At 46.2% G+C, this 25,806-nt stretch overlaps 1 protein-coding gene across 1 annotated transcript in view; it reads left to right on the forward strand.

The window, feature by feature from the left end:
- Nucleotides 1–25,156, forward strand: part of TGS1 (trimethylguanosine synthase 1) — a 32,848-nt gene extending 7,692 nt beyond the window's left edge. The window contains exons 4-13 of the mRNA XM_010989537.3: nt 29–848; nt 2,718–2,835; nt 4,284–4,370; nt 6,420–6,594; nt 8,282–8,588; nt 10,291–10,446; nt 11,109–11,255; nt 14,518–14,734; nt 15,592–15,670; nt 24,318–25,156. Of these exons, the coding sequence (XP_010987839.3) occupies nt 29–848; nt 2,718–2,835; nt 4,284–4,370; nt 6,420–6,594; nt 8,282–8,588; nt 10,291–10,446; nt 11,109–11,255; nt 14,518–14,734; nt 15,592–15,670; nt 24,318–24,440 (2,229 nt within the window). The 3' untranslated portion in view covers nt 24,441–25,156. The remainder of the gene's footprint in view (nt 1–28; nt 849–2,717; nt 2,836–4,283; nt 4,371–6,419; nt 6,595–8,281; nt 8,589–10,290; nt 10,447–11,108; nt 11,256–14,517; nt 14,735–15,591; nt 15,671–24,317) is intronic.
- Nucleotides 25,157–25,806: the final 650 nt, after the last annotated feature.

Raw genomic sequence — 25,806 nt, forward strand, 5'->3', positions numbered from 1 at the left:
TTTATGTTCAAGCTATTTATCCTTGTAGGTATCCATGAATACTAGAAACAAAGTTAAAATTAAAAAGAGAAAGAAAAAGCATCAAAAGAAGTACTTGGAGGAAATCATGACAGAATCTTGGAGACAAGATTATGAAGAAGATGACATTTTGGCTCCACACACCCTGCCTTCAGTTAAGCAGTGTGAGAACACCAGAGCGTGTAAACTTGAAACCAAAGAAGACACTGAAACTGAAAATCTTCCTGTCGAAAATACTGTATCCCCAAAGCTAGAAATTACAGAGAAATGGGAAAAGTATTGGCATGAATATGGTGGAGGACTGTTATGGCAAAGCTGGCAAGAAAAACATCCCGACCAGACGCTGTGTCCTGAACCTTGGAACGTCCCTGATACAAAGGAAGAATGGGAACAACATTACAGTCAGCTCTATTGGTATTATTTGGAGCAGTTTCATTACTGGGAAGCTCGGGGTTGGACTTTTGATGCCTCAGAAAGCTGTGATGCAGAAACTTACGGGTCTATAACGGAAGGTGACAACAAGACAGATGAACATTGCATGAAAACAGACTCACTTGCTTCTCCATCGTCATCAACTGGCAGCGAAAGTTCTAGTTCAAGTGGTGGAGATCATAATGAAATACTTGATGGGATTAGCAATATAAGTCTGAATTCAGAGGAGGTGGAACAGAGCAGGTTGGATTGCTCTGTGCGTGGTGGTGGACGTCAGTGGCCAGGTGACGCTGACAGGGGAAGAGAATGCCCTGCTTCTGGCCAAAGTGAACCAGGCAACGGAGGAACCAAAGAAAGCGGCTTGTCTGAGAAGAGAAACACCGAGCAACCAGCTCAGGGTAAGACTGGCCAAGGTGTATCCATTTATCCTACTGAGTAATGGTTAACAAAACGAGTCTGCTTAGCGAAATAACTAACACTAGTCCTTTATGGTAGAGTTAAATAGTGCCAGCCATGTTTTACAGTGTAGCAATGGAATGATTTAATCCATCTTATTTTTATGTTGCAAGTTGTTTATTACCCTTTTACATAAATAAAAATAATATTTGCATAGGGGTCTCAAAAGTATCATTCCTGCCTTTTGTACTTTGGTGGCCAGTGAATTAAACCTTGGAAATCCGTTGAGAAATCTAATTTGGAGCTTGGAATGACCAAGTTTCTCTGGAGCAACCGAGTTCATAGGAGGCACCTTAAAGAGTGGTTGAAAGTACACGTTTGCCACTAGGCAAATCTGAGTGTGAGTCGTGTCTGGAATTCACTCTGGACAAGTGAAGTCTTGCTCTGTAAAGAGACTCCACGGGGTGTGGTGTTATATTATAACTGGACAGGTTGATTTCAGGATTCTCATAGAATTTCCAGGATAAGGAACTTGGTTGACTCCTGCTTGAGTGTTTAAAAATGAAATTGTTGTGCAGACTGGTGCTGCTGTCGGGGCGAAAGGAAGCCAGTGCGAGGTGTGCTGGGAGAAGTTAGAGGAGGGTGGGTAAGAACGCTCTCGCTCAGGAGAAGGGCACGGCCAACCGAGGGCACCAGGAAGACGGGAGAGGACAGTTTTATAACTAGGATTTGTCCTGAAGCCCCCTGATGTGTTGTCTTGGCATTCTTGATGCTTGGTGTGGAGAAGTCTGGCTTATAACAACTTTCTTCTCAGCCTCATTCATACATAAAGCAAAAGGTTTTGACTTTCTCCTTAGTGAGTGGGTCTGCCTTGCTCCTCCCAGATCACTGGTCTCCCTTCATCCTGAAGTTTCATTCGGAGAGTTACTAGAGAGCTTCTCTCTTCTCTGCCTCGTGCAGCAGAGCTAACTTCAGTGCATGTTCTCAGTCCTTCTGTTTTGCTGTTTTGTTCGCCCTTTTTAAATGGGACTGTTTTAGTCTTTTGATCCTTTCTGTGCTTATTTTGACCTTGAAACTTGAAGTACGTATACTGGTCAGTCCTTTGTGTTCCTCGTTTTGATTACCCTCCCTCGTCTTCCTCCTTTTTCCCTTCATTAAACATAGCAAACCTCACAGTCTGCCCCCTCAGGTACGTGTAAGATGTTTTCTGCTGTTTGTGGTCAGCTTCTCCTGAAATAGTTTGTCCTCACACAATCAAAGCCGCCCAGTGTGTACTGCAGACACCTCTCCACTTCTAGCCCCACCACACACGTCATTCCAGCCTGAAGAAGTGCAGAGCAGAGACAGGCATGTGCCTCAGTCGGAGCCACTGCAAGTTAAAAATACTCTTTTTAAATGGTAGTGCTTATCTTTCTGTTACTTCCATTATTATTTTAAGAGCTGTATTAGAGATAATTAAACGTATTTGCTTCTTAATAAAGGGAAATGATCTTTAATCAAATGTGATCATGCCATCTTTAAGAGTCATTTAGATTAAAATTCCATCAAAATGTCATCGCTAACAGCTATTCCAAAGGTAACTTTGTGGATTAATTTGTATAGATTTGGACAGCTATATGGAAAAAGTAGTTTTAGTTCACTTTTTAAGTAGTTAGATCATGGAAACTTTTAGATTTTAATAGACACAGCTCCCAGTTTTTGTGCTCAGACTCTGCGTGTAGACACACAGAATAGAGAGGTGTGGTTGGCACTTTGCCTGATAAGTGCATATAGTTCATTGCAGGAAAGGCCCTGGAATACTTTGCCTTTGCAAATGACAGAAGAGTTGTCAAACCGGAGGGGAGTCCACTGCAATGTCCCTGCCTCTTTAGATTCACAGGAGTCACTAGAAGCAAACGCAGCCAAAGACAGACCCCACCCCGAGGGCACGGACGGAGACGAGAGCGAGGAAGAGCCACCTGAGCAGAAGCGGAGCAAACTCCGGAGGAGGCAAGTCGCACACTCCCTCTCTCTCCAGAACGCGTGCCCCTGAGCCCCCGTGTCCTGACTGCGCGTGTGGAGGGCCTGCTGTGCCACCTGCGCAGGGGAGACTGCACATCCTGGCAGGACCCTGGTCAGAGCCCTGCTCTGCCTCTTATTCAGTCACGGGGTCTTATCTGTAAAGTGGGCCCGATGCCCTTTTTTGTGAGATTTTTGGGAAGACTTGAACTAGCATGTAATATATCTGACACTTGGTGGCTGTCAGTGGATGATTGCCTTTATCTGATATGTAACTAGGTGTCTCTCTCTCTCAAGGGAGTTCTCATTTTTTTCCCAAAAGTCTGGGTTTATATTATCACAGAGTTTTATTGCTAAGATAGACCTGAGATACAGCGAATCTAACGCTCCTGTTCTGTAGGTACGAGTCCTGGGGCAGGGCAGGGACGAGCGCCTTACCAGGGGCTGGGTTCCAGCAGGGGCAGCTCTGAAGCCACGGTCCAGACCAGCTCTCCCACAGGCAGGCTTTCTAGGAAACCATCGATGCATGCAGTTAACCAGGTGGAGAATAACGTGGGGTCAAGGGCGGATGCAATAAAATACAAGGAGAGGATGGGCGTTACAGAACGTGGACATTAGCTGGAAACAGCTCGTTTCCCTGACAGGGTATGAAGTGCTCTGCATGAGATTCTGATGTTCCATGCACCTTCCCGGAAACCAGTAAGCAAGCTTGAGAGGCAGTACATAAAAGCATGCTCTGCCATGTTCCTTCTAAGTGGTGCATCCTGCTTGTCAGCTCCTGCACTGGTTCCCACTGGTTCCTAGAGGCAGAGGATCAGTGTATAGGTATATTCTTGGGACCCAGTAGGTCCCCCGTAAATACTCAGTGAGCTTAATTTGTAAGAGTGACTTCTCATCATTTTCATCTGCTCCTGTCACCCAGACAGCAGGGACCACTAGAAGCTATCCCCGAAAGCTGGAGGGTCCTGAGTCACTTAGTGTCATTTACTTCACAATCTTACTCTTTAAAAGCAGTATTTCTTTTCCTTTGGTAGCTTTCTTGGTTGGGTTGATCCTTCTCAGATGCTTCCTTGTTTGTTTTTAAGGAGGACTCCTAGAGCTGCGACCTCGGAGGGTAGTTTAAGACTGCGGGTTAGCTGGTGCTTTTCCAAAAGAAAATGCGGAGATCCGTATTTTTCCATGTTCAGGAATAGAGATAATTACCTGCCCTGGTTTAGGATTTCAGTGCTCATTACTGTGTTCCACACACTGCTAGGTAATTTATCTCATTTGGAAAAGTCCTGATGAAAGTACCCTGTCCTGTCTCCCTGGGTTTCTGAACTACGGGTGATGGTTGTGATGGGGGAGTTTGCATGGGTTGACTCTGTGCCTTTTGGTATTTGCACTTGTGGGCTCTGGAGGTAACGGCTTATCACAGTTTGCTTTGTTTATTTGTTTAGCCATGAACTGGACATCGATGAAAACCCGGATTTGGACTTCGATGACAGCGGTTCCCTTCTAGGATTCAAGCATGGCTCCGGACAAAAGTAATTATCAATTAACGCTTTTGTCTTCCAGAAATCTTAACCACTTCCGCTATCTTAAAGCTCTCTGATGCTCAGATAGCTAACAACGGCTGTGTGTTGATACCATTTGAGATGTTACAGCAACACTAACCTCTCTTGGTGGGAGTTGTGGAGGCAACACTGTACATTTGACGCATTCCCACGCATTGACTCAGCTCGCTTCGTAGCCACCCAGCATTAGTCCAAGTTCACAGATGAAGCAGCTGCCACTCACAGAGGTTTTGACTTGGTCAGGATCAGTCGCGTCATTTCCTGGAGAGGGGATTCAAGCCCAGCCGCGGAGAAAGCCATTCCCTCCGCCCCCCGCATCTCACACGCCTGCCTCTGTGCGTCTGGGGCGTGCGGTGACCCTGACGCGAGAAGTCCAGACCTGCGGTTACCTTTGTTCTTTCTGCCCTGCCTTATCCGAACACTCACGTAGTCCTTCCAGCACAGCAGCGTTTAATTGACCGTCTCCTGAGGACATCAGTGTGTCCAGGTTGTTTCCTCAGAGCGAAGCAAACGCCCTTGAGGCCCCCGGGTACTGTGGGACCAGAGCCCCTCCTCCTCGTTTGTGAGCAGCGCCACGGGGTGAGGACCTGCCGGTGTTGCTCAGCCGCCGATCTCCTGGTTTGTGTGTGGCATTTCTCTCTTAGAAATGCAGCTGCTGTGAACTTTGGGTGCAGAGACTGTATTTTCCTGAGATTAAATGCCCAGCAGTAAATACAAGGGTACGGAAGGGTTTCCTATACGTGACATAAAGCGCGAACTGACTAGTTACCACACACTAAAGACCAGCCATTCGTGTCCGCTTACACCATGACTGAAAACAAGATTAAGGTCTTTGATGTTTCTGTGGGTTGAGACTTAATTTTGTTGGTTGTGACGTTTTAATGGATACCTAGACATTATGAAGTCCACAAGAAAAAGACACAGCTTTCAAGGTTGATACCCAGATTAGCTCAGAAATACGTATTCACAGTTACAATACTGTGAAAATTTTTGTAAAAAACTACCAGTTACCTATCATGGTATGTCAGTTATGCTGTATGTAGCTGTCAGTATGTTGCGTCAAGGTAATTATGATCATTTCTATGTACTTTAAGCCATGTAATCATTTAAGCCTAGAGTCCATAAAAATAATAGAAAGAGTTTTCCTGATATTGCCACATTTAAATTCCAGGCAGAATTCATTTCTACCCACATGTAATTTTATTGAGGAATTACTTAGGTAGCTCTTGCTGGTATATACTCAGAGATTTATTCTGTTACCTGGGATTTAACTTAGCTGTTCTCTTTCCATTTAGAGCACCCAACTTTACTCAACAAAGAAGGATAAGATACGCTTTTTAAAAGAAGCTTATAATATGGCTGGAAGAGAACACCTGAATTTAAAACCAAACTGAGCCTTGAGGTGCTACATTGTACAGTACACTCTGGGTCCCTAGGGGTCTGCAGGAGAGGCTGCCTGTGAGGCCTGGCAGAGTCGGGGAAGGCCTCATAGCAGACACAGCTCTTTCGGGGGGAAGTTCAGATGGTTAAGTCAGCAAGTGTTCTCTAGTTATTTTAGTAATCGGGGGTTTCTGCTTAGGTGAGTTCAGACTGACTGAGGTTAAGAATCTAGTGGCACTTTTAAGATGATTTGAACATACCCAGATACGTGTTAAAGAGTGTGGGCATCACCTGACTGAGAAAAGATCCCATTTACCCAGCAGGCACTGGGGTTACGTTTTTCTGCTATTTCTTTATTACGTTTTACAGTGTAACCTCTACTTTCTGTTACATGTAAGATACTGACATTCCCACCTTTGGTGTTTCACATTTACTTGAAAATTAACATACAAACTAGACCTTTAAAGTCCTCTACATTTTTAACTTTATTTCATAATTTCTGTAATTTAACAAAATGAAATTAGAACAGTTGCTGCTAAGAGAGAAATAGTGAAAATTGTTAGTTTTTCCTCTTTTTTCATAAGGAAACAAACTCATCGACCCTGAGGTTTGAGTTCACTTCTTTTGGTTTGGTCACAGATACGGTGAAATTTCAGATTTCAGCCACCGGCAGGTCAGGTACCTACAGAAGAATGTGAAGTATAAATCAAAGTTCTTGGACATGAGACGACGAATCAGTATGAAAAACAAACACATCTTCTTTACTGAAGAGCCAGAAAAAACGCTTTTTAAGAAAAGCAAAACTTTGAGTAAGGTATGTATAGATTTTGTTTTATATTTAGAGGTAGGGTGTCACTTTGTGACCTTGACTCCCTAAAATTATTGTTTGCAAATGGGAACCCTGTTTCTGTCAGATACAACGGTACCTAAAATTCTTTTCCATTTGCTTCCTAAAGGCATATATTGTGTGAAATAAATTTGCAAAAAGGGTAAGTTGAGAGTAGGGTGAAGGGACGTTTTTGAAAGCTGCAGAGCAGTGGTGTCTGGAACGCGTAGCAGCTTCTGCGCGGTTTCAGGCTACGTAGGGCCCCAGAAGCGCGATCCCTGATAGAGCGTTTGTTGTGAGCCTCAATCTCGAGGTCGTCGAGGGATGATGAGTCAGACTTTGCACTGACAGGTTCACCCCAATGGCAGGAACCTCAATGCTGACTTAGAGATTCACTGTTAGGTGGAATACTCAGCCCCTCTCCTGGACTTGGCTGAACCTGCCGTCTAAGCCCCTGGAAGACAAAAGTAATCAGAGTTGCTTTTGCTTGGCTCGGTGAGTGATCCTTCTCCATTACAGGAAAAAAGCACCATCCAGGGAGGAGAATTTTGTGTCTCTCACATCTCCAGGAGCTCTTTGGTGCAGAATCTCTGATCCCGGGATGACTCTGTTTTACCTTTGGAGTCCACGATCCTTCCCTGCCTTCACCGCCCTTCTAAACATGCTATCAATTTATAGCTTTGCTTTTATTATATTTCAGATTGGATGGTTGCAGATGGTATTTTAATATTTTAGTGGCCCTGGCTGTGTCTGGAACACATTTCCCAGTATCAGTCCAGTCAGCCCTGCAGAACTTTTTGTAGCGTGCTGGGTGGTTGGATGTGGTGGTGCCACATGTTCCTCAGTAGATGAAGAGCAGAAACACAGCCTCTGAGGAAGCAGTGCGAGCGGCTCTTGTGTCCTCAGGCGCCCAGTTGATGGACAGGCCAGTCCCCTCAGAGGGAGGTTTTGGTCTGCTGTCCGTGTGCATCTCTGTCTGTCACTCTGGTCCTCCTTTCCTAACTCTTGGGAAGGCCACGGAGGACTGTTATGAAGAATATCCTTGTTACAGAAGATTGCCGGGAAGTGTATATCATCTGACCTTGAGCCTTGTTCACATTTCAAAGAGGGTCTTATTGGCTCTCCTGCTTCATTAGAAGACAGAGTGCATTCCTTTCAAGATAGCACTGCTTTTATCCTTAGAGACAGCTCGGCGCCACGTCTTTGTGGAGTTCATCTTTGATGCTGAGTACCATTTAACATAGACTGTAGCCTGGGCCAGGGCAGAAAGCTCTGTGTAATTTGAAAAACTAAAATTGATGGCTCGACAACAGTTAGGTCCGTCTGTAGTGGTGACGCACAGTACGGTTATACTGTTGTTAGACGCCTTTGTGGAAAGTCACTGGGACGGTTCAGCTTTCTCCTTTTCATGTTGATTGATAACAGGAAGGTCATCACTTTGCATTCAGTCGGATTTGCTTTTCCTTTTAAAGAGATCTTTAATAAGGTCGTGGTGCGTCCAGATAGCCAAGTGCACTTAGGGTGGAGCGACTTACTCACCTTAGCTGGGTGGCACCGTCTACTCGTCTCGGCTGGTAGTTGTGACACAGCTTGTCAAGTCGCAAATGGTAAAGCAAGTGGGACTATTCAGTGTGATCTGGAATTAATTCATGCTTGTTACGTGTTAAAATTTCAGGTAGAAAAATTCCTAAAATGGGTTAATGAACCAGTGGATGCAGAAGCATCACAGGAGTCAGTTTCTGGTGACAACGTGCAGGACACGTGCACCAGCAGTGGGTCAGAGGAGCGAGAGAGGAATACGAAGAAAGGTGACACCCCGCGGGAGGCGAGCAGCCCGGAACCTGGGGAGGGCCGTGCCGGGTCTCCAGCGGCGGAGCTGCAAGCAGAAGAAAATGCCGGGGATGGCGCGGCGGCAGCCGCCGCAGATGCAGAGGATGGCGTGGCTCAGGCTGGACCAGACCCCCGTCAGGCGGAAGCTGAAGGTAGGAGCGCGGTGCTTCGCTCGCTGGCGCTGGCAGGCTGAGATGCGCTGTTTCCAACGTGCTTTTCCCACGGGGTCACCTACGAATCATCTCTCCCTAAGAATTCATGCGTATTTATTCTTGAGTTGAAAGAAGTCGTATTTAGCGTAAATGTGCTAATGGCTATGATTGGCACCCAGAACACCCTGCACTCTTGGCTGAACGAGCACAATAAAATAAAACCGCAAAGCACGTGGGGAAACTGAGCTCCTCTGTGTGCCGTTAGGACCGGCCTCTGCACCGCACTCTGCTCCCTGGGCTCGGGGTGGCCGGTGCCTCGTGCTCCTGTTGAAATTTAGTATTGCCTTGGTTTTCTTTTGGATAATCTTTTTTGTTCTTGTTGGTTTTTGTGGTGATGGTTGTTGGTAGCGGTTTTTGCTTTTTGGACGGTACATTGATGTAAAAAAGTATTTACAGTAGTTGGCTGTGAGAATGAGGAACAGCAGCCTTTTCACTTTATGCTCTTTTGTACTATTTGAATTTATTTTACGGCAAATGTTCTTTAATTTTTAAAATAATAATAGCAAATGTTCTTTTATAATTTTAAAAACAACTATTATTTTTATTTCATTTATATGTAATTCCAGTTATATATTTTTGGAATATTATGGCTTTTATAAGGTGGAAATTTTCCCAAGATTACACAGCCAGTAAGTGGCGTAGCAGGAACTCGGTACCAAGTTGTCTGATTCCTAAATCCCATCCTCCCACCCGCCCCTACTTCCCTGATCACCACTTGTCAGGTTGCTGGTGTTCTCAGCCGGGGTGATACCACCATCCCAGGAACTTGGAAGATGTTGGTTAGAATGGCCTGGGGAATGCTGGCGTCTTGTGTAGGTTACCAGTGTCCAGTCCCGTACAATGAGGAGTTGTGCACTTGACAGTGTTAGTGTCCCACCTCTTGAGAAACTCACTGCACTTTGCTACTGACGATGCCTTTGGCTGCTTGCAGTGGTCAGATGACCCTGTTAAGACACAGAGCAGTGTCTGAGGACCGTTTCAGTGTGGTGGAGTTACTTGTCGGTGCCACTTCTTGTCCTCGTACTTGGGTACGACAGCACTCTTGTCTTTCTGAGTTGCTGTGTCTAATCTGCGCAGAACTAAAAACTAAACTAATGAAAATCATTTGTCTAAGAAGTTAGTCTGAATGATTGAAAGCCTTTTCTATTGAATGAAGCTAGTGACCCATTTCAGTTTCCTAGAGGCCGTACGACTTCTGGGTCACGGCTGGGCTCTGAGCACTGGTGTAGCTGAGAGTTAGTTAGAGCTCAGTCAGTTCTTGGGAGCTTCTGTTCAAGAAGAGCAGGGGGACGTCTGTAACTCACCCACTATCGCAGTGTCTTATCTAAGAGAAGTGACAACTTTCACACCGTACTCGTACCTCTGCGTGTGTCCCGAGGGTCCTGTGAGGTGAGGAGGTGAAACACCACCCACTCACTCACTCCTTCAGGGGAATGAGAAATGGAGCTTAGGAGCCGAGGTTACTTTCCCAGGCTCAGGGCAGCCGGCAGGTAGCACGACAGGCTGTCGTTGGAGTCTGCGCTGCTCCTGCACGGAGCCCCAGGTGGGAATTACCTGATGTGCCTACACTTGCAGGTAAAGTCACCTGTGAGTTCCTCCTCTTGTAGTGAGCATCTGTATTACTTCTATTCTCTTATTGTAGCTGGAAATAAGAAGAAGAGGAAGAAGAAGAGAAGCAAGGACAGAAAGGCAGTTGGCCTGCCTCCCGACATCGCTGCTGTGCCTGAGCTGGCGAAGTACTGGGCCCAGAGATACCGGCTCTTCTCCCGCTTCGACGACGGCGTCAAGTTAGACCGCGGTAGAGTGCACGTGTGGTTTCTAACTTCACCTTGAAATAATTCCAGACTTAGAGAAAAGTTGCAAGAATAGTGAGAAGTTTTCATACCCGCTTTGCTCAGATCCAGCTCCTTTCTGACACTTTGCCACACCTTCCCTGTCCTTCCGTGTGGTGTGTGTGTGTTTTCTGATCCAAGTGCCCCTGCCCCTGACTACTTCAGTGTGTATTTTCTAAGAACAAGGATATTTTTATGCAACAATAATAAAGTTACAAATTGCACACTGTTACGACATTACAACCTACAATTCAGTATTCCAGTTGGGAACCTCAGTGAAGCTGGGGGAGTGGTCAGTCAGGAGAGCTGACTTTCCATTTTCCATAATAGGTCGTCAGAAGTCAGTGCTTCAAACAAAAAAGCTGGAGTCGCATTCAGTTGTGAGAGGTGCACTGGGAAAGAGTTGGGGACGGGGCGAGGCAGTTGCTTCTGCGGAAACTGGGCATGGGAATGATGCCACTCCTTCTTATAACGGGATCTGTAGACCTTTTCTTTCAAACTAGATGGCTTATGATTTTTTGAACAGAGAAACTACGTTTTTTTTAAAGTATATAACATATAGTTACACATGTGTTTGGCTTGGCTTCCTGACACTGAGCGTCATAACAGAAGCACTCTCCCTTCGCAGAGGGCTGGTTCTCAGTCACACCCGAGAAGATCGCCAAACACATCGCGGGCAGAGTCAGCCAGGCCTTCACGTGTGGTGGCGTCGTCGTCGACGCATTTTGTGGAGTTGGAGGAAATACCATTCAGTTTGCCTTGACAGGAAAGAGGGGTGAGTGGTCGCCAATGGAAGAAAAGTACTTTACTCTCAGTTTATTCAGTCAGTGCTTCATTTTGCTTCAGCCTGTCTTTGCTGAGATTTAATAATGAATCATTTAATCCCAAATATATAATAATAATAGCTAGCATATATTTAGCATACACTTTGTATACCGGTGTAAGTGCCTCTGTGTTCATGTATTTAGTCTCCAATCTTGTGATGAGTGTCTATTACTATCTGTGTTTCACAAATAAATCCAGAAATAAAAAACGAAGTAACTTGCCCGAGATCACAGACACAACTCGCGGAGCCAAGATTATAACATTATGTAAAACTAAAAATATTAAATGGGAGACTGTTCTTTAGAAGGAAAGACGAGTGGACAGGGGTTCCCAGCTTTGCCGCTCTCCACCTGTGTGACTGTGGGCAGCCTTCAGGCTTAATTGAACGGAGATGTTGAATGGAGAGGTCCTCTGTGACACCCTTCAGTGGCAACATTCTGAGGCACTAAGACTCGGAAATTCTGGATTGTCCACTTGGTCGTGTGACTTGGGAATCAAAGGAAAGAAAGCCTCTGTTACTGTGCGTCCGCCGGGGTCTGTGTCCAGTAGGCAGGACGTGTGCCGTTTCCCGGGGGAGAGGAGGCTTCACGACATTGGACAGTCTGCCCCAGTTGACACAGCGAGTCATGAGGCCAGGGCTTACTTTTTCTGAATCTACTATCGCTCTTCTTTCTAAATTCTTTTTAAATTGAAGTTTAATGTGATATTTTAGAGACGTCAACTGTTAAGAAGTCATATTCTGAAGCAGCTTTTGTGTCCCACCAGTATATGTATGGCTTCCATTTCAGTAAATTTCGATTGAGTCTCATTAATTTATATGAAGCTCCTAATGTTAACTAGGACAGCATATGATCCTGGAAAGCATGATACAGGGGCTGGAACGTGACGAAGAGCTACTGAACATCGACCTTGAGACCAGCACTGCTGACCTGAGGCCCGTATCTGGCCACGCCTGCCCCCCGGAGCGTGACCCCTGCTAACTGTATGGCCTCCTGGCAGCCTGGATGAAAGCCACTTCCATATTTACTAGAATAGGAATTATTCTCTTCTCTTCCCAGAATTCACTACTTACTCTTAAAGCTCTCCTCTGCCTTTGCCAGATAAGCCACTCCTTGTGAGCTCAAATCCATGTTTATTGGATGAAAATGATTTTTCCTCAACATTTGGAAAATTTGTCTTCAGTCAGCGTTGTATTATATAATGAACATTAACATATCTGCCCTCCGATAAACTAGCAAATAGATCTGGAAATTTTTTCAAAACATTACAGAAACCGTCCATATTGTAGATTTGTATTTCTTTGAGCATAGGTCTGTTGCCACGGTCCTCTGTAGCTTAGTACATATTTGGTAAAGGAAAATGTCTAACGTGGGTCTCAAGCTAAAGAAGACTGCATCTGCCCTGTCCTCACAGCCCGTCACTCACACTCAGAGATCGCCAGCCTCCGTCCGGGAAGAAAAGGAGGCACACTCTGGCTTCTGTCCTTGCAGCCTGTGAACCGGGGCTCAGGTCCTCGAGTGTGTTCATGCAGTCGTGTCCCACGACCTTCTCCCCACACCCACAGTAGTGACTCACAGGTGCTCTTGTGGTGGTGGTATGTGTCGCCCCTAGTGTGGGCGAGCTGCCAGCATTATGGTAGGGAGTTCGAAACAAAGTGTCATTGTGTGTTTGTGTTTATACACACACATGAGCACTCAATCAGTCACTCTTTAACTGTATATGTATGTCTATATAACTGTATGTATGTGTGTATATGTCTGTATAACTGTGTGTATGTGTAACTGTGTATGTGTGTGTGTGTGTGTGTGTGTGTGTGTGTGTGTGTTGATAGACATGCTCTGTATCTGTGCCCTCCAGTATGGCAGCCACTGGCCACCTGTGACTGTCAAGCATTTCAAATATGACAGTGTGACTGAGGATCTAAATTCTTAATATTGTTTCATTTTAATCAATTTAAAGGTAATAGCCCCATGTGGCTAGTGGCTACCATTATTGGACAGTGCAGTCCAATATATGGTCCCCTCCAGCATTTGTCAGGATTTCATTTATGTGGTAGGTCTGCGTTGCTTGTGTTCTGTTAGGCCTGAAAACAGACGGCCTCCCAGGGAAGTGCAGGTGAAAGCATGAGGGTTCACTGAATTTACTTGATGTTGAAAGTCATCTTTTTCCATCGAATTTTTGCTGTTGTAAGTATATCTTTGCATCGTCTCTGTACAATAACTGTAACAGATTAAGCAGCTAAAAAGGATGTTTCTCTCTTTTCTCTTAAGTATGAATGTTACTTTATTTAGAACAGAAAAACAGCATTGCAAATGCATGATTTTGCAACGTAATAATTGGTGCTTGCATTCATTGTTCAAGTGATTTATTTAGTACATTATTTCCCAAAAGTGTTAACAAATTCTGAAACCCACATTTTCTGGAAAACGGCTGTTTCCTTGACAACCACGGTGTATGTATCAGGATGCCACTTAGCCCTTCCAGATATAAAATACCATGAGTAACATACTGATGCCCATACAGGTGCATTTGAGTAATTTACCGCAAGACGTGAGTGAGCCAAAATTCACTTATGTTTGCGTTGCTGATTATGAAATTGCAGTAAATTAAATGAAAGCCTGTGCAGTGGGGACAGAACGCCTGCTCTTCCACCTAAAGTGTCTCCTTAAACAGCCCCAGCACGTGTCTTCACGTCTCTGCGTAAGTCGGCGACATAGGTTCATCAAACGTGTTTTATTATTTTGTCTTTCTTTAGAAGTTGTCAAATTTGTCTTCCTTTGAAAGTTGCCTTGTTTTGAGGAAATGGGTCTTATCTGAAATCTGAGCACCTGTAGGCTTCTCGTGCAGCCGTCACCTTCCCAAGTGTGGGCAGCCCAGCTGTGCACCTTGCAGAGCCCGGCCTGAGCCCAGATGGGGTGCTCAGCAGACGCCGGGCGGCCCCCACCACTGCTCGCCCTGGGCGGAGTGAGGCAGCTCTGAAGGCCAGGCCCTTCAGTCCCACTCTCTTGGTACAACACAAGGGACTCTTCTAATTTAGATGAACATTTTTGTTAAATTCTCTGTCTCGTATCTGTGGCCAAATCTCCCTTGAAAAAGTCTTTTTTAAAAAAGGGGGATCTTGTACAGAAAATACGGACTGCTCATGAGATGAGCTATTCTGTATAACGAATAACCAGTATCACCTAACTCATCTTTCTTGTTCCCGTTGTTAGTGATCGCCATTGACATTGATCCTGTCAAGATTGACCTTGCTCGCAACAATGCAGAAGTTTATGGGACGGCGGACAAGATTGAGTTCATCTGTGGAGATTTCCTGCAGCTGGCTCCTGGTTTAAAGGCCGACGTCGTGTTCCTCAGCCCGCCATGGGGGGGACCGGACTACGCCACTGCAGAGATCTTTGACATCAGGACAATGATGTCCCCTGATGGATATCCTTTGCTCATCCTAGGAGTTTACTCAGACAGTGGTTGTGGAGGGGGTGGGCGGGTGTGTGGTGTGTGTTTGAAAGAGAGAAACAAATTGGTGAAGAGGAGAGAGATTAGCTAATAGCACTTGATAGATTCCAGTTTGTTTTGCCTCAAAACTAACGGGTGAATGATCCCCAAAAGCTGTGGAAATGTGAGGTTGTATTTCCATTGTTTATTCTCCAATTTTATATCACAAAACAAGAACTAAAAAGCATTCATTGTTTGGAATTATTGTCTCAAAATTGGGAGTTTCCTCAAGAGTTGTCCCTAGAGTCCACAGCTATCCCCTGACTTTTCTTCGACTCACACTGACTTGTAACTCTCTGTGTGTCTTCAGATTTCCCCTGTTACTTTTCCAAGATACTGAAGCAAACTCTTATCTCATTTATTATTTGTCCCTTTCTTTATCTTTACTCCCCAAAGGAATCATGTGTTTGACTCTAACAGGAATTGTGTTTTAAATTACTAATTAAAATTTAGAAAAATATAGTGGGCGGAGTTACTTGTCTCTTCTCTTTACTGGGAAGAGGTGGTTTTGTCCTTTTCTGTCCTTTCTGTGGCAGAAAGAAAGAGCATGTTACTTCCCTCTTGGCTTCCTTCTACTGGGAACCTTGAATCAGTAGATTGAACCTCGAATCCCCGACCCATCAGGGACAGTAAGCTGCTTAGTTCTCTCTTAGGTCCCGTTAGGGGATTTAAATGTCTGCCTTATTGCTACATATCAGAGAACATTTCGGTTATGATATAATTAGTAAAGAGCTTACCTCTGATCAAAAATTAACTGCTGTTTTTGTTCCTTCCCCTTAACTGTTGTCCACCTTTGAAATTTTCAGACTTTCCCAGAAGATCACTAATAATATAGTATATTTTCTTCCAAGAAACGCTGATGTCGACCAGGTAAGCCGTTACTGAAGACCTTGTGTGAGCCCCAGCATAACTGCTGCGAAGAATGGGTAGAAAAGACACAGGGTGCTTCTCTAGCTGAGAACGTGTTGATGAGCAGCCCCTGGCTTTTTCTCTCTTCCTGGAAAGCTGGCGGCGCTTGGCAGTTAAGTCCATGCCTGGGTCGGCCTCCTCGTCTCCCCGGCTCCTGGCACACACAGACCTGGCGAGCACTCTGGGCTTCTCACCGCATGTCCCGAAAGGATGAGGTGTTGTGTGTCAGGGGCGCGTGCCCAGCCTGGCCAAGTCCTGTCTCTACTGAAGCCTCCCTTGGGAGGAGGGGTCTTGGGTATCCCTGGAAATGACCGCCGAAGTAGAAGTACACAGACCGGTGAAACCTGAGCTTGGCCGGGAGCAATTCTAACTGCAGCCCTGGGGTCAGGGCACTCGGCTGACGTTCAGGCGTCCTTGTCCTGTTCTTACCATAAACATTGATTTTAAGCATGTTTTCCCCCCGAGTTGGATCAGGTGTGATGAGAGCCTCCCAGAGACCTGTTGATGTTTTTTACCAGCACATACTACACACCAGCCTCGTGCTAAGCGTCCTGTTGAAAATCCGTAGTCTCTCGGGTCTGAACGTTGCTCCAGAGTTGCTGGGTTCGGGTCTCCTGTCTCTCCTGTTTGAGAGCTGGCCCTGTTGTTGGACTTTTTGACTGTATTTTATCCTGAAGAAATTGTCTCCGTTATTTGTTCAACTGTGTCCCCTCAGCACCGTTTCCCTCTTCCGGGACGTCGGTCGTGCGGCTGTCAGGCTCCCGCGACTGTGCTTTCTGGGGCCAGGCCCCCTTTTCCTCCTGGGAGATCACTGCTATCCGGCGCTCGCTCCTCCCGTGTTACAGTCTGTCTGTCCCGTCTTTTGTGTTTTTTCAGTTCAACTGCTACATTCTTTATGCTTCGTATTCTTGGATTTTTCTGTTTTCTTCTTGCACTAGAACATTTTTATTATTATATGAAGTTTAAACCCTTAATCTGTTTTATCCTTTTTGCATTTGATATAATTTATAATCCTTTTGTTTTTCTTGCATGAAGTACTTGTGGTCTTCAGATGTCTTGTGTCACTGAGTATGGGCTGTTTATTCCCAAGTGATGCAGGAGGAGAAAGGACAGGCCACAATCCAGTGAGTGTCAGCCTTGGCTGCCCTCTTTAGGGTCACTGGGACACTTGTGAAAATTGACTATCCAAGCCCCACCCCAGAAATTGATGGAACCCATTTTTGTCTAAGTTCCCTGGGTCATTCTCATGTGTGGCCCGGGTTGAGAGCCACTGTTAAAGCCTGTGTTGGCCCCGGTGATGACCTGCAGGGGTGGCAGTGGGTAAGCCCTGGGGTTGTTAACACAAGCGCTACAAGACATGAAACACTGGCTCAAGACATAGCGCCCTCTTTGGGGAGGGACTGGGCAAAGGCAGCATTTTTGTTTGTTTGCTTGTTTTTTGTTTTGGGGGGGTAATTAGGTTTATTTATTTATTTTTCAATGGAAGAACTAGGGATTGAACCCAGGACCTCGTGCGTGATAGGCAAGCACTGTCCCACTGAGCTCCACACCACAGCCCTCAAAGTGGCCTTTGAAGGCTGTGCTCCTGAACCTCAGAGCGTGAGGCACCTGCCAGGGGTTTGGTGAGCAGGGCTGAGAAAGCAGAGGCAGGGCCTGGTCCACACCTGCTTCCCCCAGCCTCTCACGTCTGGCCCTCACCCCAAGCCGTGGACCACAGTTCCTGCACGTGCGGCGGGGGCTCCCTTGATCCAGGGTGAGGGCAGTGGGGACGGACGGACTGGAGCAGATCTGCAGGCTTTTTGTTTCCTTCCTCCTAGTTTGTCTTCTCACAGGCACCTGCCTCCTGCCCCTGGCCAGAGGCACTGTCCTCCATCCCTCACCTGCACACGCACACACACTGAAACCACCCAGGTCTCCCTGCCTGTGTCTTTGGTCAGTGCTCCCTCTGTCGCGTCTGCAGGGCTATCTGACAGGAGTCAGCGGTCACGCCTGTTCAGTGGTGATAACGCTGCAGGCTTCCCCGGAGGAGGGCGGAGATGATGTGCCCAGGAGGGGGCCCTGGCGGTACAGCTAAGCAGAGTTGATGGTAGGAGTTAAGGAGAAGGTGGCTAGAACATCGATGTTCAGGGAATGGGCTGAAAAAAAAAAGATACGAAGAGTCAGACAGCCCTGAGTTTAGTCTCAGCCCTGCCACTTACTAGTGGTGGTTTTGAAGGATGAATGTAGTGAAGTCAGTGGGTAAAGCATTTATCACAGTACCTCCAGCCCATAAACCCTCAGTAAAGTCTCGTGTCTGTTACTTAGAAGATCTGAGTTACTGTGGAAAGAATATAAACGTTACTAAGATTTTGAAGAGGACCAGTATGTAAAGATGGCATGTTTTCTCAAGAGGAGAGAGTAGACAGCTTTGATATTTGTAAAATGCCAGAATTTAATTTATAAACACATATCCCAGATTATAGATTTTTCTCTTTCTCCTCTCAAAAACCAGATATGCTCACTTGTACTGGACATACTCTTATGTTAATTTGTTACACTTTTCCATCTTTGGTTCATCTGCTTGGTCTTTGGAACGCTGGGTCCCAGATCTGGCTGCAGATTAAATCACCTGAATGGCTTTTTTTAATTGTGGTAAAATACACATGATAAAATTTACCATAAGTCATTTTCAAGCATACAGCCCAGGGGCAGCGACCACAGTCCCGGTGTTGTGCAGCCACCAGCGCCGTCCAGCCCAGAGCTCTTTTATCTTCTGAGCCTGACACGTTGTACCTGTTGCACACTAACTGCCCGGGTGCTTGTCTGAATTCACCACGTTCTGTTCCTCCGTTCCTCCATGCACGGGCGTTTCAGGCAGTGCCCACCTTCTGGCTGCTGGGGACACAGGGACACATGGACACAGTCAGGCCCTGCTTTCACTTCACTTGGTTATGTTTTCAGGAGTGGAATGGCTGTCGTGTGCTAATTCTGTTTTCAGCTTTTTGAGGAATCAGCATGCTTTTCTCCACAGCAGCTGACTCATTTTACATCTGCACCCTCAGTGCACAAGGGTTCTGATTTCTCCACATTCTCACTAACGTGTGGTTTTGTTTGCTGTTTGGAGTAGGCACCCTAGTGGGTCTGAAATGGTGTCTCACTGCAGTTTTGACTTGCGTTTCCGTAGTAACGAGTGATGGTGCCCATCTTTGCACGTGGTGACTTGCCCAAGGAGAAAGTTAACTTTTTCTCTTGTGTGTTTTGGTTTGCTTCAAACCCCTGCCACAGTTACAGTTCGTGGTTCATTCACACCTCCCGCCTCTAGAGGGAGTAAGGACACTAGAGAACATTAAAAGTCCGAAAGGGGACTTGAGGTTTCAGGCATGTTATATTGGTACTGAATTTGGATCGAATTATAGTGGGAAATCAACTTTTCTTTTTAAAATAAAGAAAATCTATCCATATGTAGGATTTCCTAAGTGAGAGAAGAGACAGTACTACAAAATTGAGAAAGGGCAGAGTTACAGAGAAGTCAACGTTTTTACTAAGGAACATTTAGAAGGTCACAGCAACCTGAGCTCAATGGGTTTGGGCCCGAGGGTTTATGCGTCTGCTGTTTAAAACTCAGCCTGCATTTTCGCATGGAAATGCCTGTAGAGAGCAGTTAATTTCCCATCCAGGGAGATCTGTGCTCTGGATGACATTTATATTTAGAGCGGTTAAACTGACTGTGGACTCAAAACAAACACAAGTTGTCTCATAATCTTTCCATGTGGGAAATGAGTCTAATTGTTTTCTGTATCCAGTAAAATATTTTCCCAGGTCCCCTGTTTCCTCAATCCCTTATTTCCTTTTTCTCTTTGGGGTTTATTCCAAGACACGTGTCCATTGTTGTCCAAACTCAAGAACTGAATAACGTAGAAGCTGTTTTTGTGATGGGCTCTTTGGAGGGAAGGTGTATCTCGCCCACTGAAGTCACTGTGGATTCAGTTCAGGGAGCCCGGGCTAATTGCATGGTATCTGCTCGCTGCCTGCATCTTGCTGTGCTCCCCTTCTTTTCTTTCCTTTGACAGCCAGAGATCTGCAGCCAGTTCTAGCCGTGGGTCTTCCATGCTTTCCATACATGAGAAACTGCTCTTTTAAGTAGGAAATGTGTGCAAAATGGGTTGAGGTCTGTGAGCAGAGTGGAATGGTCAGTCTCCCCGAAGAACCTCCACACAGCGGCGCTCGCCTGACACCGCCTTGGTGTGAGGTCTGTGCGGCGGGACGCCTCACAGGGTCCCTGTCTCCGAGGTAGACCCGGGAGCCAGGAGACAGGGCCTCTGTATCCTTGCTTGATGCCGTAACTGTTAAAGCATAAGAACTCAGAAAACCGGGAGCCTTCGTACTTTTCAAGTCAAGTTAATTTAAATTACCTTTCCGTATAACTTGCTTGTCCCGGCACAGAGAGCAGGGCACACTGGGCGTCACCCCTGGAGCCATGATGCGGAGGCTCGGCAGGAGGCCAGGCGTCGTGGGCTTCCTGGTGCTTGTCCGGTAGGCCTGCCCCACCCTCCACGCCTCCTCCCGGCGGCCTTTGTGGCAGCAGGCCAGACCCACCTGTTCTGCTTCCTGACAAAGCGGGAGAAAATTTACAAAGTAACCCAGTACCTCTCAGCGTGGACAGCCATGTGAGATTTGATCTTAGATTTGATCGAGGTCTCGCTGGTGGGCAGAGTTCCTGAGGCCCCGTTCGGGGGTCCAGGAAAGGGGAGGCCCTGAGTGCAGCGGGCGTCACTCTCCCAGCAGCTTATCTCCTGAGGGAGGGAGGGCGGATTCTTTATAAGTAGCATTTCTGAAACTCACCGCGTAAAAGAAAGCATGCGTTTGACTGCTTGAAACTATAAATGTGGAAACTACTAGGTAGTATTGTTATTTGGAAAAACATTTTAAATAGAATGAAATTTGGTTCACGAGCATTTTTAGTGTTTGGTTTGAGCTGAATGCAATGAAAATTCACCACTAATTTCTCTGCAGATGCTAGCTCTAAGCTTCTGTAGTAGTCAGCTTCTTCACTGAAAAGGAAAATCGGGGCCTCTCTGGCTTCTGAATATTAGGCTTGATAAGTTGTGTCTGGCTGTTCTGAGTGGAATTCCCGTGGTAGGAATCCGGTCTGCCGGCAGCACTCTCATGTGGCCAGAGCCTTGTCCCCATGGTGCGTGTGGCAAGGCCTCCCGGCGGGTGCAGAGCCAGGCACGGGCACCGGGAGCAGGAGGAGGGCTGCGGACGCTCTGAGCCTGAGAACGCCCGGGCTGGCAGGACGCTCGGGCACTCAGGACGTTCGTCCTGAGAGCGCAGGTGCCCGGCATTTACATGCAGCGCAGGCGCTGCTTTCTTGTGATGCACTCAGAGTCTGCAGCGAGTTTCACTGGGCCACCAGCCACTCTGAGCGAGCCCGTCAGGTCACGGACAGCTTGTTGGTGAGCGAACGAGGGAAGCTGAGTGGTGCGCCCGCCATTCGGCCTCACGTGGCTCAGTCACCCCGACAAGGCGTTCACTGCCCAAAAGGACAGAGTCACCGCTGGCCAGTGTTCTGATTTTTCTGCATCTCTCTTATAATAAAGTATGTATGATATATTTTCCCATGAGGGACCCAGTTTAGAAATTGTTTTCTCTCATTCACTCGGTTACCATGTATTTTCACTTTAAATCAGCTTGCTTTTTGAAAAGATGCAATTTTGAATATTTCACTCCCGAATCTTCTACGTCTCCCCTTTTGTGTCACTCAAGTTATCGCCTGCGTTGTGGTCTTTACCCGTTTCTCTTTTCCTCGTCCCCAAGCAACAGCCTTACTGCCTGCTGTGAAATCTGGCTAATGGAAGGTCAGTCCTTAGTTCTAGTGCCAGTCCAAACAAACTGGGGGTTCTCTTGGTAGATCTGGTATATTTAGGCACCACGCCAAAAACTGGAGCCTGTAGCCCGGGACTGCTGGTCTGTGTCTGCTTCCCTCCGCCTCCTCCTCCTCATCTCCCTCCCCTTTCCCCTCTCTCTCTGTCTCAGTGTACTAAAGGGACCAGACAACATTTTGTCAATTAAACCTGCTAGTGAAACATAAAGACAGCTGGAAATTGATGGCATTAGTTTGCTTGAAGTGAAGAAGTATTTATTGGCTTGAACTACATAATTTTTAGTCTTTTCAACTCCAGAATTCTAACCTTTAAAATATACGTAGTTGTGAAAATATTAAAAAGTACAAGAAGGCTAAGGTTAGGAATTATTTTTAATTAGAACCCTTGAAAGTAACACATTAAGTTTCTTTTAAATTTCTTTCTAAACACTTGATAGGCATTTTCAGTACTTGTTTTAATTACCCATCATCTGACTTCCCCAGCTAGAATGTAAAATTCATGAAAGCAGCTTTTTCTTTTCCCAACCTCCACTGCCTAGAAAACCTATAAGCTGTTTATTCAGTAGTTATTGAGTAAAAGGATTTACTACCTTTTTTAATAGACCTCAAGCCTCCCGTGTAAGACATCTTCATTCCTCCTCCTGTGCACAGCGTCCGAGCCCAGGCGGCCCCTACAAAGGAGAGAGAGGAAGAAGGGCCCGGCCGTCTGGGTTTGCTTAGTGTGCTTGTATTTCTGGCCTTCAGGATGCCTCTGCAGGGAGATGCAGGTGGTGGTCCTGCTTCTAGATTAGACAGCCAAAGCCTAGCCCTCTAAGCTGGCGCAGCAGACTGTTGGCAGAGCTGGTGTTCGAGTTTGATCTGCGCTCTCTCTGCGGGGCCCGCCCTCGGAGATGCTTGGCTCTCGTTTCAGCTTGACTTTGGTTCTCTCAGCCCACCCTCTTCTCCCCTCCTCTCCCTCCTCCCCCTTTCTCAGCCCCCCACCCCCCCGCCCAGGGAAAACTTCTGCTTGTCCATCTCACTTTCTTTAAACAAGTCACTGTTTAAAGGAACAGGGGAAATACTGCACTTAAGTTGTATCTTAACTCATCTAAAAAGTACTATGAAATGATTATATTTTAAATATACTAGTCAAAATGCCTTTTATTGGTTAAAGACAAAATTCTTCATTTGGCCCTTCCTTATGAAAAATCAGACTGACATGAAGATAACAAAAATAGAAAATAAAACACTTAATTTCTGAGAATTGCTGCTCCGAGACTGCCTCGCTGCTTTTCATTTCTGGTTTCACTTCAGGTGCTGTATTTCTTATTAGCAGGTAGCAGTGTGTGTGTGTGCTTCTGATCGTTGTAGCAGACACCGTGTCTGACTTCTGTTGTCACCTGTTTCCATTGGTAAAAACACGGCCATCGCTCTTCTGCCTCTTCGTGGGCGGGGTTAGTGCTGACATGGTTACTGCCTTGGTGGGACTGCCATTTTTTTTCTTTTAGGAGCGTACCGTAGAATGACCTTTGCTGCTTCCCTGTTTCTGTACCTGTGAAGTTTCTCTAAGAGGAAGTTGAAATGCTTTAAAATACACACTCGTTGCTGATGCACAGTGAATCTTACCTTCGGCTCGATGCTGGTGCGGCATGTGTAACACCACTGAGATTAGATCTCTCACCTCCACGCCAAACTAGACAGCAGCTCACTTTGCAGACGCTGCTGCAGTTCTGCCGGCTAAATCACAGAGTTACAGAAGCGCGTGTCCCTCCTGCTGGAGCCGGTGCCTCACACCCGGCTCCCCTCTCCCACACTCGGCGTCTCCCGTGCTCGGACACCAGGGCTTCCACGGTGTCCCCCGTCCCTTAACCCTCACTGCTGCCCCTTCAGACTGGTCCCGGGTGAGGCCACCGTGCTGCGAGGGTAGTACACTTGCTCGTCGTATGCCTGAGAGGTTGGATGAGAAAACGCTGGACTAGAAATTTTATCTCTGTAGGAACGTAGGTGGAAGCATCGCTGGTTTGAAGCTTCCTTTGAGGGTAACTCTGTGGCAGTGGAGAGGGGAGGTGCTTTCAGCCTCCAGATAAAGGGGTCAGTCACCATGTACTGGCAGGCCTCAGGAAGAGCGATGTGTTTACCACAACAGAAAGCGGGAAGGGAGGGACTTAAAAATACACACACAAAGCGCAGCAGGTAGAGGAGGTGGTTCAAGCCGGGAGAACAGCGCAAGGGACCACGCAGAGAAGGAGGCGGTGTCGGCGGGAGAGACTGGGAGCCCCGTGAGGGTCGGCCCGTGTCTGCCTCGCTCTCTGATGTTGTCCTGGGATCACGTAGCAGGACTCAGTGAATATTGTTGAATGAAGATCAGGGTAAAATGCAAAAGATAAGGTGAACAGCAGAGAAGTTTTCAGGAAAGGGAGTTACTCTTTAAATTTCTGTCTTAATAACCTGGTATTTGGGAAGGATATGTTCATTTTCTCTTCCTCTGAGGTCTGCAGCTTCTGGCACTGGCAAGATGAGGTCCTGCACAGTGACACAGCGCTGTGGTCTGGCCATACCACCGAAAGTGTCTGAAACAACATGTATGTCTACCACCAAGTACCGCATTAATACCCACCTGGAAAGTGGCAGTGAATATTGGAGATGCCTCATTATTTGGAAGACTTAAATAAAAAGCCAGAGCTGTCTTACTTGATAAAGCATGTGAAAAGGTTTATTTTGAAATCATGCTTACCTATGTGTGATTTTCTTCTGTTCCATTTTTAGGTGGCGTCCTTGGCTGGGCCTGGAGGGCAAGTGGAAATAGAACAAAACTTTCTTAATAATAAATTGAAAACAATCACTGCCTACTTCGGGGACCTGATCCGAAGATCAGCCTCTGAATCCTAACCGAGGTGGCCCAAGGACAGAAGGTCATGAAGGAATCAGAACGTTCTTCACATGACACGTTTCGAATTTCTCGTCTGTGTTCACTGGTATTTTGCACCCATAGGCTTATGTCACCACATGAACTGGACACTTATGGGACATTAATGAATGTTAACAAAGTTCTTTGAGATCTTTGGAGAACGTTACCTGTATGTTGTACATAGGACAGTACGCGTCTGGGGGCAGCTGTGTGCTCTCCTGTGCGTGTGTGTGTGTGCATGTGTGCGTGCACATGTGCGTAGGCCTATCTGTATTTTTTTAAATTAAGTGTTTTTACTGGTGTAAACTGAAGAGTCTCCGTGTCAGTGAATACACACAGGCCCGCCTTGGGGTGTCTCGTGGTGGTTCTGACTCCCGTCTTTGGACGTGCCCAGGTAACTTAACCAGCCCCCGCTGGTGGCCCTCGGGCTGTGTGGGGCACTCTGCGGTTTCCACTGGCTCCGGGCTTTGCTGCTCCAGGGTTTACAGAAGTGACAGACCTCTTCCACTCAGCATATAAATGCGTTTATTTACTGTTCTTTTCTCACACTGTCTCATCTTTGAGTCTTTTGTTTTTAAACATCCAATTATTTTATAAAGTTAGTGTTTTTTAAACGTCTATTAGAAAAAATATGAAATGTATTTTTTATAATAGAAGTTTGTAGTCTTTTTCTATTAAAGAAGAAGAGTATTCAAAAGTGTGTTGAATCATTTTTACAAATAGGTAAAAAGACAGGACTCTGGCCATTGGGAATCCGGGATCTTTATCTTTTTAATAATGTGAGCTTGTAAACATTAAACAAAACCTGGTTTGGGCTGGAGTAGAGCTGAGGGGTTGAAATAAATTGGGGGAATTTACAATAAATACTGGGGGAAAGTGCGTAAGAACCAGCTTTGTGGAGACAGGAGAAGCAGCGCTCACTCAGTGTCTTGGAACGTCACACCGTTGCCTGATGGCCCTGCAGTAGCAGGTGAGCTGATCATTAAAAACAAGTTTTTTATTAATTGCAACATCAAAATCTGTCAGTGTTCTAGGTCTTCGGCACCTCCCTGTGCGCACGCAATGGGATGAGATGGGATTATATTATTGTGGCATTTGATTATTTTTAATTTAATACGTTAAAATTTCTCCATAGCGATACGTACACATCTTCGCTGTCATTTTTAACAGTCACATAATGCAGACCTGTGAGAGTTTCCGTAGCCATCCCCAACTACAAGTACTTGGGTTGTTCTCAACTTCTGCAATTGCAGATGGTGCTACAGTGTGTATTTTTAAGTAGCGTAGGTCCCTAGAAGTGAAATTTTTAGGCCAAAGTTCATGCTTATTTTTTAAGCAGTGTATCAT

This window comes from Camelus dromedarius, chromosome 30 (assembly GCF_036321535.1).
Source record: "Camelus dromedarius isolate mCamDro1 chromosome 30, mCamDro1.pat, whole genome shotgun sequence".
Classification (NCBI taxonomy): Eukaryota; Metazoa; Chordata; class Mammalia; order Artiodactyla; family Camelidae; genus Camelus; species Camelus dromedarius.